At 60.2% G+C, this 22776-nt stretch overlaps 1 protein-coding gene across 1 annotated transcript in view; it reads left to right on the top strand.

Annotated features, from left to right (window-relative positions):
• LOC308230981 (ryanodine receptor 1-like) overlaps window positions 1-22776 on the top strand; it is a gene marked incomplete at both ends in the record, with an annotated part of 146196 nt that overhangs the window by 69757 nt on the left and 53663 nt on the right. The window contains 19 exon segments of the mRNA XM_080636060.1: window positions 180-294; window positions 1190-1322; window positions 2170-2264; window positions 3265-3400; window positions 4454-4640; window positions 6298-6409; window positions 7372-7492; window positions 8077-8246; window positions 9265-9485; window positions 11108-11198; window positions 11288-11428; window positions 12581-12744; window positions 12840-12918; window positions 13027-13116; window positions 14035-14175; window positions 14500-14577; window positions 16279-16354; window positions 20676-20799; window positions 21889-22004. Coding sequence (XP_080492186.1) covers window positions 180-294; window positions 1190-1322; window positions 2170-2264; window positions 3265-3400; window positions 4454-4640; window positions 6298-6409; window positions 7372-7492; window positions 8077-8246; window positions 9265-9485; window positions 11108-11198; window positions 11288-11428; window positions 12581-12744; window positions 12840-12918; window positions 13027-13116; window positions 14035-14175; window positions 14500-14577; window positions 16279-16354; window positions 20676-20799; window positions 21889-22004 — 2390 coding nt within the window.

Genomic DNA, 22776 nt, shown 5'->3' with positions numbered 1-22776 from the left:
GCGTGCCACAGGCTCCCTGTGGTACCCTACGTGGACCTCATGGCATCGTGGGGACCCAAGAGCATCCCTGGAGACCCCCTATCCCCACTGCCACCCCGTAGCTCCCATTCCCCCCTATATCCCCTCCTGAGCCCCCCATATCCCCATTGCCACCCCATAACCCCCCTGTCCCCCCCCAGGAACATCATGAACAACAAAGTCTTCTACCAGCACCCCAACCTGATGCGGGCGCTGGGGATGCACGAGACCGTCATGCAGGTCATGGTCAGCGTGCTGGGGGGCGGCGAGTCCAAGGTGAGCCCCGGGACCCCCATCTCCTCCTGCTCCCATTCCCGGTATCCCCGACCCCATTCCCGGTATCCCCGACCCCATTCCCAGTATTCCCAACCCCATTCCCCATATTCCCGGCCCCATTACCCGTGTTTCCAACCCCATTCCCAGTATTCCTGACCCCATTTCCCATATTCCCAACCCCATTCCCAGTATTCCTGACCCCATTTCCCATATTCCCAACCCCATTCCCAGTATTCCCAACCCCATTCCCAGTATTCCCAACCCCATTCCCCATATTCCCGACCCCATTCTCCATATTCCCAACCCCATTCCCAGTATTCCCGACCCCATTCCCAGCATTCCCAACCCCATTCCCCATATTCCCAACCCCATTCCCAGTATTCCCGACCCCATTCCCAGTATTCCTGACCCCATTCCCCGTATTCCCAACCCCATTCCCAGTATTCCTGACCCCATTCCCAGTATTCCCAACCCCATTCCCCATATTCCCAACCCCATTCCCCGTATTCCCAACGCCATTCCCAGTATTCCCGACCCCATTCTCCATATTCCCAACCCCATTCCCAGTATTCCCAACGCCATTCCCAGTATTCCCGACCCCATTCCCAGTATTCCCAACCCCATTCCCCGTATTCCCGACCCCATTCCCAGTATTCCCGACCCCATTCCCAGTATTCCCAACCCCATTCCCCATATTCCCGACCCCATTCCCAGTATTCCCAACCCCATTCCCCATATTCCCAACCCCATTCCCAGCATTCCCAACCCCATTCCCCGTATTCCCAACCCCATTCCCAGCATTCCCAACCCCATTCCCAGCATTCCCGACCCCATTCCCCGTATTCCCAACCCCATTCCCGGCGCTCCCGGCCCCATTCCCGCTCTCCCGGCGCAGGAGATCCGCTTCCCGAAGATGGTGACGAGCTGCTGCCGCTTCCTGTGCTACTTCTGCCGCATCAGCCGCCAGAACCAGCGCTCCATGTTCGACCACCTCGGCTACCTGCTGGAGAACAGCAGCATCGGCCTGGGTTAGCCCCATGGCAACCCAGGGCTACCCCTAGGGCACCCCCCCATCACCCCTGTGGTACCCCCCCATCACCCCTGTGGTACCCCCCCATCACCCCTGTGGTACCCCCCTATCACTCCTATGGCACCCCCCTATCACCCCTAGGGCACCCCCCCATCACCCCTGTGGCACCCCCCCATCACCCCTGTGGTACCCCCCTATCACTCCTATGGCACCCCCCTATCACCCCTATGGCACCCCCCCATCACCCCTATGGCACCCCCCTATCACTCCTATGGCACCCCCCTATCACCCCTATGGCACCCCCCCATCACCCCTATGGCACCCCCCTATCACTCCTATGGCACCCCCCTATCACCCGTATGGCACCCCCCCATCACCCCTATGGCACCCCCCCATCACCCCTATGGCACCCCCCTATCACCCCTACGGCACCCCCCCATCACCCCTACGGCACCCCCCCATCACCCCTATGGCACCCCCCTATCACCCCTACGGCACCCCCCCATCACCCCTACGGCACCCCCCCATCACTCCTATGGCACCCCCCTATCACCCGTATGGCACCCCCCCATCACCCCTATGGCACCCCCCTATCACCCGTATGGCACCCCCCTATCACCCCTAGGGCATCCCCCTATCACCCCTATGGCACCCCCCCATCACCCCTATGGCACCCCCCTATCACCCCTACGGCACCCCCCCATCACCCCTAGGGCACCCCCCCATCACCCGTATGGCACCCCCCCATCACCCCTATAGCACCCCCCCATCACCCCTAGGGCACCCCCCTATCACCCCTATAGCACCCCCCCATCACCCCTGACCCCCATGTGTCCCCCCCCCAGGGATGCGGGGTTCCACCCCCCTGGACGTGGCGGCCGCATCCGTCATTGACAACAACGAGCTGGCGCTGGCGCTGAAGGAGCAGGACCTGGAGAAGGTGGGGACCCCCCCTGGACCCCAGGGCACCCCAATGCACCCCAATGGACCCCAATGCACCCCAATGCACCCCAATGCCCCTCAATGGACCCCGATGGACCCCAATGTCCCCAATGCACCCAATGCACCTCAATGCACCCCAATGCACCCGATGGATCTCAATGCACCCCAATGCACCCAATGGGTCTCAATGGACCCCAATGCACCCCAATGCACCCAATGGATCTCAATGCACCCAATGGATCTCAATGCGCCCAATGCACCTCAATGGACCCCAGTGGACCCCAATGCACCCAATGCACCTCAATGCACCCCAATGCACCCAATGGATCTCAGTGCACCCCAATGCACCCCAATACACCCAATGGACCCCAATGGATCTCAATGCACCCCAATGTCCCCAATGCACCCAATGCCCCTCAATGCACCCCAATGCACCCAATGGATCTCAATGCACCCAATGCCCCTCAATGCACCCCAATGCACCCATAGGATCTCAATGCACCCAATGCCCCTCAATGGACCCCAATGCACCCCAATGCACCCAATGGATCTCAATGCGCCCAATGCCCCTCAATGGACCCCAATGCACCCCAATGCACCCAATGCACCTCAATGCACCCCAATGCACCCAGTGGATCTCAATGCACCCAATGCCCCTCAATGGACCCCAATGCACCCCAATGCACCCAATGGATCTCAATGCACCCAATGCCCCTCAATGGACCCCAATGCACCCCAATGCACCCAATGCACCTCAATGCACCCCAATGCACCCAATGGATCTCAATGCACCCAATGCCCCTCAATGGACCCCAATGCACCCCAATGCACCCAATGGATCTCAATGCACCCAATGCCCCTCAATGGACCCCAACGCACCCCAATGCACCCAATGGATCTCAATGCACCCCAATGCACCCCAATGGAGCCCAATGCAGCGAGTGCCCCCCATGCCCCCGATGCACCCTGGGGCCCCAGAGGGCGGCGCTGTCCCGCAGGTGGTGTCGTACCTGGCGGGCTGCGGCCTGCAGAGCTGCCCCATGCTGCTGGCCAAGGGCTACCCGGACCTGGGCTGGAACCCGTGCGGGGGCGAGCGCTACCTCGACTTCCTGCGCTTCGCCGTCTTCGTCAACGGTGAGAGCGGGGCTATGGGGCTATGGGGGCTATGGGGGCTATGGGGCTATGGGGGCTATGGGGCTATGGGGGCTATGGGGCTATGGGGGCTATGGGGGCTATGGGGCTATGGGGGCTATGGGGCTATGGGGGCTATGGGGGCTATGGGGCTATGGGGGCTATGGGGCTATGGGGGCTATGGGGGCTATGGGGCTATGGGGGCTATGGGGGCTATGGGGGATATGGGGCTATGGGGGATATGGGGCTATGGGGCTAGGGGGGATATGGGGCTATGGGGGATATGGGGCTATGGGGCTATGGGGGCTATGGGTCTCTATGGCTCCCTATGGTCCCCTATGGGTCTCTATGGTGCCTATGGGTCTCTATGGTACCTATGGGTCTATATGGTCTCTATGATCTCTATGGGTCCCTATGGGTCCCTACGAGTCTCTATGGTCCCTATGGGTCCCTACGAGTCTCTATGGTCTCTATGGGTCTCTATGGGTCTCTATGGGTCCCTATGGGTCCCTACGAGTCTCTATGGTCTCTATGGGTCTCTATGGGTCCCTATGGGTCCCTATGGGTCCCTACGAGTCTCTATGGTCTCTATGGGTCTCTATGGGTCTCTATGGTCTCTATGGGTCTCTATGGTGCCTATGGGTCTATATGGTCTCTGTGGGTCCCTATGGGTCTCTATGGTCTCTATGGTGCCTATGGTCCCTATGGGTCTCTATGGTCTCTATGGGTCTCTATGGGTCTCTATGGGTCTCTATGGTCTCTATGGGTCTCTATGGGGTCTCTATGGGTCTCTATGGTCTCTATGGTGCCTATGGGTCCCTATGGGTCTCTATGGTCTCTATGGGTCTCTATGGGTCTCTATGGTCTCTATGGGTCTCTATGGGTCTCTATGGGTCTCTATGGTCTCTATGGGTCTCTATGGGTCCCTATGGGTCTCTATGGGTCTCTATGGTCTCTATGGGTCTCTATGGGTCCCTATGGGTCTCTATGGTCTCTATGGGTCTCTATGGGTCCCTATGGGTCTCTATGGTCTCTATGGTCTCTTTGCGGTGCCAGGGGAGAGCGTGGAGGAGAACGCCAACGTTGTGGTGCGGCTCCTGATCCGGCGCCCCGAGTGCTTCGGGCCGGCGCTGCGGGGCGAGGGCGGCTGCGGGCTCCTGGCGGCCATGCAGGAGGCCATGGGCATCGCGCAGGATCCGGCCCGCGACGGGCCCGGGATCCGCAGGGAGCGGCGCCGGGAACCGTGAGTGGGGATGGGGATGGGATGGGGATGGGATGGGGATGGGGATGGGATGGGGATGGGGATGGGGATGGGATGGGGATGGGGATGGGATGGGGATGGGATGGGGATGGGATGGGGATGGGGATGGGGATGGGGATGGGGATGGGGATGGGATGGGGATGGGGATGGGGATGGGGATGGGGATGGGATGGGGATGGGGATGGGGATGGGGATGGGGATGGGGATGGGATGGGATGGGGATGGGGATGGGGATGGGATGGGGATGGGGATGGGGATGGGATGGGGATGGGATGGGGATGGGATGGGGATGGGGATGGGGATGGGATGGGGATGGGGATGGGATGGGGATGGGGATGGGGATGGGATGGGGATGGGATGGGGATGGGATGGGGATGGGGATGGGGATGGGGATGGGGATGGGGATGGGGATGGGGATGGGGATGGGATGGGGATGGGGATGGGATGGGGATGGGGATGGGATGGGGATGGGGATGGGGATGGGATGGGGATGGGGATGGGGATGGGATGGGGATGGGATGGGGATGGGATGGGGATGGGGATGGGGATGGGATGGGGATGGGGATGGGATGGGGATGGGGATGGGGATGGGATGGGGATGGGATGGGGATGGGGATGGGGATGGGGATGGGGATGGGGATGGGGATGGGATGGGGATGGGGATGGGATGGGGATGGGATGGGGATGGGGATGGGGATGGGATGGGGATGGGGATGGGGATGGGGATGGGATGGGATGGGGATGGGATGGGGATGGGGATGGGGATGGGGATGGGATGGGGATGGGGATGGGATGGGGATGGGGATGGGGATGGGATGGGGATGGGGATGGGGATGGGATGGGGATGGGATGGGGATGGGGATGGGGATGGGATGGGGATGGGGATGGGGATGGGGATGGGGATGGGGATGGGGATGGGGATGGGATGGGATGGGGAGGGGATGGGGATGGGGATGGGGATGGGGATGGGATGGGGATGGGGATGGGATGGGGATGGGGATGGGATGGGGATGGGGATGGGATGGGGATGGGGATGGGGATGGGATGGGGATGGGGATGGGGATGGGATGGGGATGGGGATGGGATGGGATGGGGATGGGATGGGGATGGGGATGGGGATGGGGATGGGATGGGGATGGGGATGGGATGGGATGGGGATGGGGATGGGGATGGGGATGGGGATGGGGATGGGGATGGGGATGGGGAGGGGATGGGGATGGGGATGGGGATGGGGATGGGGATGGGGATGGGATGGGGATGGGGATGGGGATGGGATGGGGATGGGGATGGATGGGATGGGGATGGGATGGGGATGGGGATGGGGATGGGGATGGGATGGGGATGGGGATGGGATGGGATGGGGATGGGATGGGGATGGGGATGGGGATGGGGATGGGGATGGGATGGGGATGGGGATGGGATGGGGATGGGGATGGGGATTGGGGATGGGGATGGGGATGGGGATGGGGATGGGGATGGGGATGGGGAGGGGATGGGGATGGGGATGGGGATGGGGATGGGGATGGGGATGGGGACAGGTTTGGGGCTCAGATGAGCCCACGACCATCCCGACCCCATCCCATTGGGGGATCTGGGGTGCGCAATTCCCGACACCCCCCCCCCCGTTCTCTCTGCTCAGGTTCGGGGCTGAGGAACCCCCCGAGGAGAACCGGGTGCACTTGGGCAACGCCATCATGTCCTTCTATGCGGCCCTCATCGACCTGCTGGGGCGCTGCGCCCCCGAGATGCATGTAAGGAGCACGGACCCACACCTATGGGGTGGACCCACACCTATGGGACAGACCCACACGCATGGGGCAGACCCACACCTATGGGGGGGACACACACGTATGGGGCAGACCCACACCTATGGGGCGGACCCACACATATAGGGCGGAACCACATATATGGAGTGGACACACACATATAGGGGGGACCCACACTTATGGGGCGGACCCACACGTATGCGGCGGACCCACATGTATGGGGCAGACCCACACCTATGGGGCAGACCCACACCTATGGGGGGGACCCACATGTATGGGGCAGACCCACATGTATGGGGCAGACCCACACTTATGGGGCGGACCCACACGTATGGGGCAGACCCACACGTATGGGGCAGACCCACACTTAAGGGGCGGACCCACACGTATGGGGCAGACCCACACGTATGGGGCAGACCCACACCTATGGGGCGGACCCACACATATAGGGCGGAACCACATATATGGAGTGGACACACACATATAGGGGGGACCCACACTTATGGGGCGGACCCACACGTATGCGGCGGACCCACATGTATGGGGCAGACCCACACCTATGGGGCAGACCCACACCTATGGGGGGGACCCACATGTATGGGGCAGACCCACACGTATGGGGCAGACCCACACTTATGGGGCGGACCCACACCTATGGGGCAGACCCACACGTATGGGGCAGACCCACACTTATGGGGCGGACCCACACGTATGGGGCAGACCCACACGTATGGGGCAGACCCACACCTATGGGGCGGACCCACACATATAGGGCGGAACCACATATATGGAGTGGACACACACATATAGGGGGGACCCACACTTATGGGGCGGACCCACACGTATGGGGCGGACCCACACCTATGGGGCAGACCCACACCTATGGGGGGGACCCACACATGGGGGGGAGCCGGACCGCGGTGACCCCCCCCGCATCCCTCCCGCAGCTGATCCAGGCGGGCAAGGGGGAAGCGCTGCGGATCCGGGCGATCCTGAGGTCCCTGGTGCCGCTCGAGGACCTGGTGGGGATCATCAGCCTCCCCCTGCAGCTGCCCTGCCTGGGGAAAGGTGGGACCCGGCCTGGGAGGGAGGGATGGGGGGTGGGGGGTGGGGTATGGGGTATGGGGTATGGGATATGGGATATGGGATATGGGGTATGGGATATGGGATATGGGATATGGGGTATGGGGTATGGGGTATGGGGTATGGGGTATGGGGTATGGGATATAGGGTATGGGATATGGGGTATGGGATATGGGGTATGGGGTATGGGATATGGGGTATGGGGTATGGGATATGGGGTATGGGATATGGGGTATGGGATATGGGGTATGGGATATGGGGTATGGGGTATGGGGTATGGGGTATGGGATATGGGGTATGGGGTATGGGGTATGGGGTATGGGGTATGGGGTATGGGATATGGGGTATGGGGTATGGGGTATGGGGTATGGGGTATGGGGTATGGGATATGGGGTATGGGGTATGGGGTATGGGGTATGGGGTATGGGGTATGGGGTATGGGGTATGGGGTATGGGATATGGGGTATGGGGTATGGGATATGGGGTATGGGGTATGGGGTATGGGGTATGGGGTATGGGATGCTCCCTGTGGGGTCCCCGTGGGGCCCACGCCGGTGCCCCCCCTGCAGACGGCGCCGTGGTGGAGCCGCGCTTGGCCGCCAGCTTCGTGCCCGAGCACAAGGCGCCCATGGTGCTGTTCCTGGACCGGGTCTATGGGGTCGAGAGCCAGGAGCTGCTCCTGCACGTCCTGGACGTGGGCTTCCTGCCCGACCTGCGCGCGGCCGCCTCCCTCGACACGGTGCGGGCCTATGGGGGCCTATGGGGGACCCTCTGGGGTGGCCATGGGATGGCCCCTATGGGGTGGGCGTAGGGTGTGCTATGGGGTGGGCATGGGGGGACCCGGATATCCCCTCTGGGGTGGGCCTAGGTTGTGCTATGGGGTGGGCATGGGGGGACCCGGATATCCCCTCTGGGGTGGGCGTAGGGTGTGCTATGGGGTGGCCATGGGGGGACCCAGGTGTCCCCTCTGGGGTGGGCATGGGATGGCCCCTATGGGGTGGGCATAGGGTGTGCTATGGGGTGGCCATGGGGGGACCCGGATATCCCCTATGGGGTGGGCATGGGGGGACCCGGATATCCCCTGTGGGGTGGCCATGGGGGGACCCGGATATCCCCTGTGGGGTGGCCATGGGGGGACCCGGATATCCCCTATGGGGTGGCCAAGGGGGGACCCGGATATCCCCTATGGGGTGGCCATGGGGGGACCCGGATATCCCCTATGGGGTGGGCATGGGGGGACCCGGATATCCCCTGTGGGGTGGCCATGGGGGGACCCGGATATCCCCTATGGGGTGGCCAAGGGGGGACCCGGATATCCCCTATGGGGTGGCCATGGGGGGACCCGGATATCCCCTATGGGGTGGGCATGGGGGGACCCGGATATCCCCTGTGGGGTGGCCATGGGGGGACCCGGATATCCCCTATGGGGTGGCCAAGGGGGGACCCGGATATCCCCTATGGGGTGGCCAAGGGGGGACCCGGATGTCCCCTATGGGGTGGCCATGGGGGGACCCGGATATCCCCTATGGGGTGGCCAAGGGGGGACCCGGATATCCCCTGTGGGGTGGCCATGGGGGGACCAGGATGTCCCCTATGGGGTGGCCAAGGGGGGAAGTGGATGTCCCCCATAGGGCGGCCATGGGGGGCCCCACATCGCTCTGTGGGTCCCCGCCTGTTGCCCTGGCGATGCCGTGGGGTCCCCCTGCCCCATAGCGACCCCTGTGTGCGTGTCCCGTCCCCCCCCCCGTCCCCCCCAGGCCACCTTCAGCACGACGGAGATGGCGCTGGCGCTGAACCGGTACCTGAGCCAGGCGGTGCTGCCGCTGCTGACCAAGTGCGCGCCGCTCTTCGGCGGCACCGAGCACCGCGCCGGCCTCGTGGACTCGGCGCTGCACACCATCTACCGGCTGTCCCGCGCCAGGGCCCTCACCAAGGCCCAGCGCGACCTCATCGACGAGTGCCTCATGGCGCTGTGCCGGTGAGCGCCCCGCCGCGACGGGGGGGGGGGGGGGAGGTGGGGACACAGCCGTGGCACCCACAACGCAACCGTGGCACCCACAACGCAACCGTGGCACCCACAACGCAACCGTGGCACCCACAACCCAACCGTGGCACCCACAACGCAACCATGGCACCCACAACGCAACCGTGGCAACCACAACTCAACCGTGGCACCCACAACCCAACCGTGGCACCCACAACGCAACCGTGGCAACCACAACCCAACCGTGGCACCCACAACCCAACCGTGGCACCCACAACCCAACCGTGGCACCCACAACGCAACCGTGGCACCCACAACCCAACCGTGGCACCCACAACCCAACCGTGGCACCCACAACCCAACCGTGGCAACCACAACCCAACCGTGGCACCCACAACGCAACCGTGGCACCCACAACCCAACCGTGGCACCCACAACCCAACCATGGCACCCACAACCCAACCGTGGCAACCACAACTCAACCGTGGCACCCACAACCCAACCGTGGCACCCACAACCCAACCGTGGCACCCACAACCCAACCGTGGCAACCACAACGCAACCGTGGCACCCACAACCCAACCGTGGCACCCACAACCCAACCGTGGCACCCACAACCCAACCGTGGCACCCAAAACACAACCGTGGCACCCACAACACAACCGTGGCACCCACAACCCAACCGTGGCACCCACAACCCAACCGTGGCACCCACAACCCAACCGTGGTACCCAAAACCCAACCGTGGCACCCACAACCCAACCATGGCACCCAAAACACAACCATCGACACCATGACCCAACCATAGGCACCAAACCCAACCATAGGCACCAAACCCAACCATGGGCGCCATGACCCAACCATGGGTGCCATGACCCAACCATAGGCACCAAACCCAACCATAGGCACCAAACCCAACCATAGGCACCAAACCCAACCATGGGCGCCATGACCCAACCATGGGTGCCATGACCCAACCATAGGCACCAAACCCAACCATAGGCACCATGACCCAGCCATGGGCACCATGACCCAACCATGGGTGCCATGACCCAACCATAGGCACCATGACCCAACCATAGGCACCAAACCCAACCATGGGCGCCATGACCCAACCATGGGCACCATGACCCAACCATAGGCACCATGACCCAACCATAGGCACCAAACCCAACCATAGGCACCATGACCCAACCATGGGCGCCATGACCCAACCATAGGCACCAAACCCAACCATGGGCGCCATGACCCAACCATGGGTGCCATGACCCAACCATAGGCACCAAACCCAACCATGGGCGCCATGACCCAACCATAGGCACCAAACCCAACCATGGGTGCCATGACCCAACCATGGGTGCCATGACCCAACCATAGGCACCAAACCCAACCATGGGCGCCATGACCCAAGCATAGGCACCAAACCCAACCATGGGTGCCATGACCCAACCATGGGCGCCATGACCCAACCATAGGCACCAAACCCAACCATGGGTGCCATGACCCAACCATAGGCACCAAACCCAACCATGGGCGCCATGACCCAACCATAGGCACCAAACCCAACCATGGGTGCCATGACCCAACCATGGGCCCCAACCCCCCCATCCCCCCAGGTACATCCGCCCCTCCATGCTGCAGCACCTCCTGCGCCGCCTGGTCTTCGACGTGCCCATCCTCAACGAGTTCTCCAAGATGCCCCTGAAGGTGAGGCCATGGGGGGGGACACGGGGGGGGGTCTATGGGGATGTCCCCCCCCCCTAGGGATCCCCCCATTGGTCACTCTGCCCCCCCAGCTGCTGACCAATCACTACGAGCGGTGTTGGAAGTACTACTGCCTGCCCAGCGGGTGGCCCAATGAGGGCGTGAGCTCGGAGGAGGAGCTGCACCTGACCCGCAAGCTCTTCTGGGGCATCTTCCAGTCGCTGGCGCACAAGGTGGGAGCATGGGGGGGGACAGGGGGTGAGGATGATGGGGGGGAGATGGGGAGATGGGGCTGGGGAGATGAGGAGGAGGAGGAGGAGATGGGGATGGGGATGATGCTGGGGAGATGGGGATGAGGAGGAGGAGATGGGGATGAGGAGGAGGAGATGGGGATGAGGAGGAGGAGATGGGGATGAGGAGGAGGAGGAGGAGATGGGGATGGGGATGATGCTGGGGAGATGGGGATGAGGAGGAGGAGATGGGGATGAGGAGGAGGAGATGGGGATGAGGAGGAGGAGATGGGGATGGTGGCGGAGAGATGATGGAGATGATGGTGGGGAGATGGGGATGATGATGGAGAGATGAGGATGATGATGGGGAGATAGGGATGAGGAGGAGGAGATGGGGATGAGGAGGAGGAGATGGGGATGATGATGGGGATGATGATGGGGAGATGGGGATGGAGATGGGGATGATAATGGCAAGATGGGGGTGATGATTGGGAGATGGAGATGGTGATGGGGAGATGAGGATGATGATGGGAAGTTGAGGATGATGATGGGGACGATGATGGGGAGATGGGGATGATGATGGGGATGATTGGGACAATGGGGATGATGTGGATGACAATGGAGAGATGATGATGATGGGGATGATGACAGGGATGCTGCTGCTGCTGATGGGGATGATGATGATGGGGATGACAATGGGGATGATGGTGACAATGATGATGATGGGGATGATGACGGGGATGCTGCTGCTGCTGATGGGGATGATGATGATGATGATGGGGATGACAATGGGGATGATGGGGATGACAATGGGGATGATGGGGATGATGATGATGACGATGATGATGATGGGGATGACAATGGGGATGATGGGGATGATGATGATGATGATGGGGATGACAATGGGGATGATGGGGATGATGATGATGACGATGATGATGATGGGGATGACAATGGAGATGATGGGGATGATGATGATGACGATGATGATGATGGGGATGACAATGGGGATGATGAGGATGATGATGACGATGATGATGATGGGGATGACAATGGGGATGATGAGGATGATGATGACGATGATGATGATGGGGTCGATGACGGGGATGCTGCTGCTGCTGGCGGTGACGCGGGCGCGGGTACCGGTGCCGGCAGCGCTTCGACCCGGAGCTCTACCGCCTGGCCGTGCCCTGCCTCTGCGCCATCGCCGGCGCCCTCCCGCCCGACTACGCCGACGCCAGCTACTCCTCGCGCACCGAGAAGAAGGCGGCCGTGGACGCCGAGGGCAACTTCGACCCCAAGCCCGTGGAGACCCTCAAGTGAGCCCAGAGGCCTCCTGCCCCATAGCCCTGCCCCATAGCCCTGCCCCATAGGGTCCCCTCCTGACCCCCCCCTTGTCCCCTTTGCCCTCCAGCGTCATCATCCCCGAGAAGCTCGATGGCTTCATCAACAAGTACGCGGAGTTCACCCATGAGAAGTGGGCCTTCGACAAGGTGGGACCCCAAAACTGGGACCCGCAATGACGTCCCAGCACCCCCAATGACGTCCCAGCACCCCCAGGGCTGTCCCAGCGCCCCCAGTGATGTCCCCTCCATGGACAGATCCAGAACAATTGGTCCTTTGGGGAGGTGGTGGATGAAGAGGCCAAGACCCACCCAATGCTGCGCCCATACAAGACCTTCTCGGAGAAGGTACCGGCTCCTCCTGGGCCCCCCCAGCCCCTATGGGACACCCCCAACCCCATTGAGATCCCCAAACCCCATTGAGACCCCCCAACCCCATCCAACCCCATTGAGATCCCCCAAACCCATTGAGATCCCCCAACCCCATCCAACCCCATTGAGATCCCCCAAACCCATTGAGATCCCCCAACCCCATCCAACCCCATTGAGATCCCCATCCCCATCCAACCCCATTGAGATCCCCCAAACCCATTGAGATCCCCCAACCCCATCCAACCCCATTGAGATCCCCATCCCCATCCAATCCCATTGAGATCCCCATCCCCATCCAACCCCATTGAGATCACCCATCCCCATCCAACCCCATTGAGATCCCCCAAACCCATTGAGATCCCCCAACCCCATCCAACCCCATTGAGATCCCCATCCCCATCCAACCCCATTGAGATCCCCCAAATCCATTGAGATCCCCCAACCCCATCCAACCCCATTGAGATCCCCATCCTCATCCAATCCCATTGAGATCCCCATCCCCATCCAACCCCATTGAGATCCCCATCCCCATCCAGCCCCATTGAGATCCCCAACCCCATCCAACCCCATTGAGATCCCCATCGCCCTCCAACCCCATTGAGATTCCCATCCCCATCCAACCCCATTGAGATTCGCATCCCCATCCAGCCCCATTGAGATCCCCATCCCCTTCCAACCCCATTGAGATCCCCAACCCCATCCAACTCCATTGCGATCCCCATCCCCATCCAGCCCCATTGAGATCCCCATCCCCATCCAACCCCATTGAGATCCCCAACCCCATCCAACTCCATTGCGATACCCATCCCCATCCAGCCCCATTGAGGTCCCCATCCAGCCCCACTGGGGTCCCCATCCAGCCCCATTGAGGTCCCTGACCCCATCCACCCTCAGGACAAGGAGATCTACCGCTGGCCCATCAAGGAGTCCCTCAAGGCCATGCTGGCCTGGGAGTGGACGGTGGAGAAGGCCCGGGAGGGAGAGGAGGACAAAGTGGAGAAGAAGAAGACCCGAAAGATCTCCCAGTCTGCCCAGGTCTGCGGTCCATAGGGGTCCATAGGGATCCATAGGGGTTTATGGGGTCCGTAGGGCTCCATGGGGTACATAGGGATCCATAGGGTTCCCTAGGGTGTATAGGCATCCATAGGCGTCCACAGGGGTTTATGGGGTCCATGGGGTCCATAGGTGTCCATAGGGGTCCATAGGGTCCATAGATGTCCATAGGGATCCACAGGGGTCCATAGGGATCTAAAGGGGTCCAAATGGTCCATAGGGTCAATGGGGTCCATAGGGTCCATGGGGTCCATCAGGGTCCGTAGGGGCCCATGGACCCCTCACGATGCTCTTGGTCCCCCAAAGGCCACCTACGACACCAGTCACGGCTACAGCCCCCAGCCCGTGGACCTGTCGGGGGTGACGCTGTCCCGGGAGCTGCAGGTCAGGGTCCCCGTACCCCATATCCCATACCCCATACCCCATACCCCATATCCCATACCCCATATCCCATACCCCATATCCCATACCCCATATCCCATACCCCATATCCCATACCCCATACCCCATATCCCATACCCCATATCCCATACCCCATACCCCATACCCCATATCCCATACCCCATATCCCATATCCCATACCCCATATCCCATACCCCATACCCCATATCCCATACCCCATACCCCATACCCCATACCCCATACCCCATACCCCATATCCCATATCCCATACCCCATATCCCATACCCCATACCCCATACCCCATATCCCATACCCCATACCCCATATTCCATATCCCATATCCCATATCCCATATCCCATACCCCATACCCCATACCCCATATCCCATACCCCATATCCCATACCCCATATCCCATATCCCATATCCCATACCCCATACTCCATACCCCATATCCCATATCCCATATCCCATACCCCATACCCCATACCCCATATCCCATACCCCATACCCATATCCCATATCCCATATCCCATATCCCATATCCCATACCCCATACCCCATACCCCATATCCCATACCCCATATCCCATACCCCATACCCCATATCCCATACCCCATATCCCATACCCCATACCCATATCCCATATCCCATACCCCATATCCCATACCCCATATCCCATATCCCATATCCCATACCCCATACCCCATACCCCATATCCCATACCCCATACCCCATACCCCATATCCCATACCCCATACCCATACCCCATATCCCATATCCCATATCCCATACCCCATACCCCATATCCCATACCCCATACCCCATACCCCATATCCCATACCCCATACCCCATATCCCATACCCCATACCCCATACCCCATACCCCATATCCCATATCCCATATCCCATACCCCATACCCCATATCCCATACCCCATACCCCATACCCCATACCCCATATCCCATACCCCATATCCCATACCCCATACCCCATATCCCATACCCCATACCCCATACCCCATACCCATATCCCATATCCCATACCCCATACCCCATACCCCATACCCCATACCCATACCCCATATCCCATACCCCATACCCCATATCTCATACCTCATACCCCATATCCCATACCCCATACCCCATACCCCATACCCCATACCCCATACCCCATACCCATATCCCATATCCCATACCCCATACCCCATACCCCATACTCCATACCCATACCCCATATCCCATACCCCATACCCCATATCTCATACCTCATACCCCATATCCCATACCCCATATCCCATACCCCATACCCCATACCCCATACCCCATACCCCATATCCCATACCCCATACCCCATACCCCATATCCCATATCCCATACCCCATATCCCATACCCCATATCCCATACCCCATACCCCATACCCCATATCCCATATCCCATACCCCATATCCCATACCCCATATCCCATACCCCATATCCCATACCCCATATCCCATACCCCATACCCCATACCCCATATCCCATATCCCATACCCCATACCCCATACCCCATATCCCATATCCCATACCCCATACCCCATACCCCATATCCCATACCCCATATCCCATACCCCATATCCCATACCCCATATCCCATACCCCATATCCCATACCCCATACCCATTCCCATACCCCCCCATCCCCAGGCCATGGCAGAGCAGTTGGCTGAGAACTACCACAACACGTGGGGCCGCAAGAAGAAGCTGGAGCTGGAGGCCAAAGGTGAGGCCCCCCCAGCCCCATGGGCCCCCCATGGCTGCTCCTCAGCCCCACATCTGCCATGGGGGCTCCTCTGCCCCTTTACCCCCACCCCAGTGCTCCCTGCCCCATTGGGTGCTCCCTGCCCCATTGGGTGCTCCCTGCCCCATTGAGTGCTCCCTGCCCCATTGGGTGCTCCCTGCCCCATTGAGTGCTCCCTGCCCCATTGGGTGCTCCCTGCCCCATTGGGTGCTCCCTGCCCCATTGAGTGCTCCCTGCCCCATTGGGTGCTCCCTGCCCCATTGAGTGCTCCCTGCCCCATTGAGTGCTCCCTGCCCCATTGGGTGCTCCCTGCCCCATTGGGTGCTCCCTGCCCCATTGGGTGCTCCCTGCCCCATTGAGTGCTCCCTGCCCCATTGGGTGCTCCCTGCCCCATTGAGTGCTCCCTGCCCCATTGAGTGCTCCCTGCCCCATTGAGTGCTCCCTGCCCCATTGGGTGCTCCCTGCCCCATTGAGTGCTCCCTGCCCCATTGAGTGCTCCCTGCCCCATTGGGTGCTCCCTGCCCCATTGGGTGCTCCCTGCCCCATTGAGTGCTCCCTGCCCCATTGAGTGCTCCCTGCCCCGTTGCTGCTTTGTCCCCATTGATGCTCTGTCCCCATTGATGCTCTGTCCCCATTGGTGCTCTGTCCCCATTGATGCTCTGCCCCCATTGATGCTCTGTCCCCATTGATGCTCTGTCCCCATTGATGCTCTGTCCCCATTGGTGCTCTGTCCCCATTGATGCTCTGTCCCCATTGGTGCTCTGTCCCCATTGATGCTCTGTCCCCATTGGTGCTCTGTCCCCATTGATGCTCTGTCCCCATTGATGCTCTGTCCCCATTGGTGCTCTGTCCCCATTGATGCTCTGTCCCCATTGCCGCTCTGTCCCCATTGATGCTCTGTCCCCATTGATGCTCTGTCCCCATTGCCGCTCTGTCCCCATTGATGCTCTGTCCCCATTGCCGCTCTGTCCCCATTGATGCTCTGTCCCCATTGATGCTCTGTCCCCATTGATGCTCTGTCCCCATTGATGCTCTGTCCCCATTGGTGCTCTGTCCCCATTGCCGCTCTGTCCCCATTGATGCTCTGTCCCCATTGATGCTCTGTCCCCATTGCCGCTCTGTCCCCATTGATGCTCTGTCCCCATTGATGCTCTGTCCCCATTGGTGCTCTGTCCCCATTGATGCTCTGCCCCATTGCCGCTCTGTCCCCATTGCCGCTCTGTCCCCATTGATGCTCTGTCCCCATTGATGCTCTGTCCCCATTGATGCTCTGTCCCCATTGCCGCTCTGCCCCATTGCCGCTCTGTCCCCATTGATGCTCTGTCCCCATTGATGCTCTGTCCCCATTGATGCTCTGCCCCATTGCCGCTCTGTCCCCATTGGTGCTCTGTCCCCATTGGTGCTCTGTCCCCATTGATGCTCTGTCCCCATTGCCGCTCTGTCCCCATTGATGCTCTGTCCCCATTGATGCTCTGTCCCCATTGATGCTCTGCCCCATTGCCGCTCTGTCCCCATTGGTGCTCTGTCCCCATTGATGCTCTGTCCCCATTGATGCTCTGTCCCCATTGATGCTCTGCCCCATTGCCGCTCTGCCCCCATTGATGCTCTGTCCCCATTGATGCTCTGCCCCATTGATGCTCTGTCCCCATTGCCGCTCTGTCCCCATTGATGCTCTGCCCCCATTGATGCTCTGTCCCCATTGATGCTCTGCCCCATTGATGCTCTGTCCCCATTGCCGCTCTGTCCCCATTGATGCTCTGTGCCCATTGGTGCTCTGTCCCCATTGCCGCTCTGTCCCCATTGATGCTCTGTCCCCATTGATGCTCTGTCCCCATTGCCGCTCTGTCCCCATTGATGCTCTGTCCCCATTGGTGCTCTGTCCCCATTGATGCTCTGCCCCATTGCCGCTCTGTCCCCATTGCCGCTCTGTCCCCATTGATGCTCTGTCCCCATTGCCGCTCTGCCCCATTGCCGCTCTGTCCCCATTGATGCTCTGTCCCCATTGATGCTCTGTCCCCATTGATGCTCTGCCCCATTGCCGCTCTGTCCCCATTGGTGCTCTGTCCCCATTGGTGCTCTGTCCCCATTGATGCTCTGTCCCCATTGCCGCTCTGTCCCCATTGATGCTCTGTCCCCATTGATGCTCTGTCCCCATTGATGCTCTGCCCCATTGCCGCTCTGTCCCCATTGGTGCTCTGTCCCCATTGATGCTCTGTCCCCATTGATGCTCTGTCCCCATTGATGCTCTGCCCCATTGCCGCTCTGCCCCCATTGATGCTCTGTCCCCATTGATGCTCTGCCCCATTGATGCTCTGTCCCCATTGCCGCTCTGTCCCCATTGATGCTCTGCCCCCATTGATGCTCTGTCCCCATTGATGCTCTGCCCCATTGATGCTCTGTCCCCATTGCCGCTCTGTCCCCATTGATGCTCTGCCCCCATTGATGCTCTGTCCCCATTGGTGCTCTGTCCCCATTGATGCTCTGTCCCCATTGGTGCTCTGTCCCCATTGATGCTCTGTCCCATTGATGCTCTGTCCCCATTGGTGCTCTGTCCCCATTGCCGCTCTGTCCCCATTGATGCTCTGTCCCCATTGATGCTCTGTCCCCATTGCCGCTCTGTCCCCATTGGTGCTCTGTCCCCATTGGTGCTCTGTCCCCATTGATGCTCTGTCCCCATTGGTGCTCTGCCCCCATTGATGCTCTGTCCCCATTGATGCTCTGTCCCCATTGGTGCTCTGTCCCCATTGCCGCTCTGTCCCCATTGATGCTCTGTCCCCATTGATGCTCTGTCCCCATTGATGCTCTGTCCCCATTGCCGCTCTGTCCCCATTGATGCTCTGTCCCCATTGCCGCTCTGTCCCCATTGGTGCTCTGTCCCCATTGCCGCTCTGTCCCCATTGATGCTCTGTCCCCATTGATGCTCTGCCCCCATTGATGCTCTGTCCCCATTGGTGCTCTGTCCCCATTGATGCTCTGTCCCCATTGGTGCTCTGTACCCATTGATGCTCTGTCCCCATTGGTGCTCTGTCCCCATTGATGCTCTGTCCCCATTGGTGCTCTGTCCCCATTGATGCTCTGTCCCCATTGGTGCTCTGTCCCCATTGATGCTCTGCCCCCATTGATGCTCTGTCCCCATTGGTGCTCTGTCCCCATTGGTGCTCTGTCCCCATTGGTGCTCTGTCCCCATTGATGCTCTGTCCCCACTGGTGCTCTGTCCCCATTGCCGCTCTGTCCCCATTGGTGCTCTGCCCCCATTGATGCTCTGTCCCCATTGGTGCTCTGTCCCCATTGATGCTCTGTCCCCATTGGTGCTCTGTCCCCATTGCCGCTCTGTCCCCATTGCCGCTCTGTCCCCATTGGTGCTCTGTCCCCATTGCCGCTCTGTCCCCATTGATGCTCTGTCCCCATTGATGCTCTGTCCCCATTGGTGCTCTGTCCCCATTGATGCTCTGTCCCCACTGGTGCTCTGTCCCCACTGGTGCTCTGTCCCCATTGCCGCTCTGTCCCCATTGGTGCTCTGTCCCCATTGCCGCTCTGCCCCATTGCCGCTCTGCCCCATTGATGCTCTGCCCCCATTGATGCTCTGTCCCCATTGGTGCTCTGTCCCCATTGGTGCTCTGTCCCCATTGATGCTCTGTCCCCATTGGTGCTCTGTCCCCATTGCCGCTCTGTCCCCATTGATGCTCTGTCCCCATTGGTGCTCTGTCCCCATTGCCGCTCTGTCCCCATTGATGCTCTGTCCCCATTGGTGCTCTGTCCCCATTGATGCTCTGTCCCCATTGCCGCTCTGTCCCCATTGATGCTCTGTCCCCATTGCCGCTCTGCCCCATTGCCGCTCTGTCCCCATTGGTGCTCTGTCCCCATTGATGCTCTGTCCCCATTGATGCTCTGTCCCCATTGCCGCTCTGTCCCCATTGATGCTCTGCCCCCATTGGTGCTCTGCCCCCATTGATGCTCTGTCCCCATTGATGCTCTGCCCCATTGCCGCTCTGTCCCCATTGCCGCTCTGCCCCATTGATGCTCTGTCCCCATTGATGCTCTGTCCCCATTGATGCTCTGCCCCATTGCCGCTCTGTCCCCATTGCCGCTCTGCCTCATTGCCGCTCTGTCCCCATTGCCGCTCTGCCCCATTGATGCTCTGTCCCCATTGATGCTCTGCCCCATTGCCGCTCTGTCCCCATTGCCGCTCTGCCCCATTGATGCTCTGTCCCCATTGATGCTCTGCCCCATTGCCGCTCTGTCCCCATTGCCGCTCTGCCTCATTGCCGCTCTGCCCCATTGCCGCTCTGCCCCACTGGCGCAGGGGGGGGCTCGCACCCGCTGCTCGTGCCCTACGACACGCTGACGGCGCAGGAGAAGGCGCGAGACCGCGAGAAGGCGCAGGAGCTGCTGCGCTTCCTGCAGCTGCACGGATACGCCGTGACCCGGTGAGGGTGCCATGGGGCTCTATGGGGCTCTATGGAGCTCTATGGGGCTCTATGGGCTCTATGGGGCGCTATGGGGCTCTATGGGGCTCTATGGGCTCTATGGGGTCTATGGGGCTGTATGGGCTCTATGGGGCTCTATGGGGCTCTATGGGGCTCTATGGGGTCTATGGGGCTCTATGGGCTCTATGGGGCTCTATGGGGCTCTATGGAGCTCTATGGGCGCTATGGGGTCTATGGGGCTCTATGGGCTCTATGGGCGCTATGGGGCTCTATGGGGTCTATGGGGTCTATGGGCTCTATTGGCGCTATGGGTCTCTATAGGCTCTATGGGGTCTATGGTTCCCTATGGTCCCAATGGGTCGCTATGGGTCCCTATGGTCCCAATGGGTCCCTATGGGTCCCTATGGTCCCAATGGGTCGCTATGGGTCTCTATGGGTCTCTATGGGTCCCTATGGGTCCCAATGGGTCCCTATGGTCCCAATGGGTGGCTGTGGGTCCCAATGGGTCCCTATGGGTCCCTATGGGTCCCAATGGGTCCCTATGGTCCCAGTGGGTCCCTATGGTCCCAATGGGTCCCTCTGTGTCTCTATGGGTCTCTATGGGTCCCACTGGGTCCCAATGGGTCCCTATGGTCCCAATGGGTGGCTGTGGGTCCCAGTGGGTCCCTATGGTCCCAATGGGTGGCTGTGGGTCCCAGTGGGTCCCTATGGTCCCAATGGGTGGCTGTGGGTCCCAATGGGTCCCTATGGTCCCAATGGGTCCCTCTGTGTCCCTATGGGTCTCTATGGGTCCCACTGGGTCCCAATGGGTCCCTATGGTCCCAATGGGTGGCTGTGGGTCCCAATGGGTCCCTATGGGTCCCTATGGTCCCAATGGGTGGCTGTGGGTCCCAATGGGTCCCTATGGTCCCAATGGGTCCCTCTGTGTCTCTATGGGTCTCTATGGGTCCCACTGGGTCCCAATGGGTCCCTATGGTCCCAATGGGTGGCTGTGGGTCCCAATGGGTCCCTATGGTCCCAATGGGTGGCTGTGGGTCCCAATGGGTCCCTATGGTCCCAATGGGTGGCTGTGGGTCCCTCTGGCCGCAGGGGGCTCAAGGACATGGAGCTGGACTCCTCGTCCATCGAGAAGCGCTTCGCCTTCGGGCTCCTGCAGCAGCTCCTGCGCTGGATGGACACGTCCCAGGAGTTCATCGCGCACCTGGGTGCGGGTCACGTGCCCGGCGCGGGGGGGGGGGGGGGGGTCACGTGGGACGCACACGGCAATCACATGGAATACACATGGGAGACGGGGGGTACACACGGGGTACACCTGGGACCCTATGGGTCTCTATGGGTCCCTATGGGTCTCTATGGGTCTCTATGGGTCTCTATGGGGTCTCTATGGGTCTCTATGGGTCCCTATGGGTCTCTATGGGTCTCTATGGGTCTCTATGGGTCTCTATGGGTCCCTATGGGTCCTTATGGGTCTCTATGGGTCCCTATGGGTCTCTATGGGTCTCTATGGGTCTCTATGGGTCTCTATGGGTCCCTATGGGTCTCTATGGGTCTCTATGGGTCTCTATGGGTCTCTATGGGTCCCTATGGGTCCTTATGGGTCTCTATGGGTCCTTATGGGTCTCTATGGGTCCCTATGGGTCCTTATGGGTCTCTATGGGTCCCTATGGGTCTCTATGGGTCTCTATGGGTCCCTATGGGTCCTTATGGGTCTCTATGGGTCCTTATGGGTCTCTATGGTCTCTATGGGTCCCTATGGGTCTCTATGGTCTCTATGGGTCTCTATGGGTCTCTATGGGTCCTTATGGGTCTCTATGGGTCTCTATGGGTCCCTATGGGTCCCTATGGGTCTCTATGGGTCCCTATGGGTCTCTATGGGTCTCTATGGGTCTCTATGGTCTCTATGGGTCTCTATGGTCTCTATGGGTCACTATGGGTCCCTATGGGTCCTTATGGGTCTCTATGGGTCTCTATGGGTCC

This window comes from Psittacula echo, assembly GCF_963264785.1.
Source record: "Psittacula echo genome assembly, chromosome: 29".
Taxonomy (NCBI): Eukaryota; Metazoa; Chordata; class Aves; order Psittaciformes; family Psittacidae; genus Psittacula; species Psittacula echo.
This window is presented reverse-complemented; position numbering and strand designations above follow the sequence as displayed.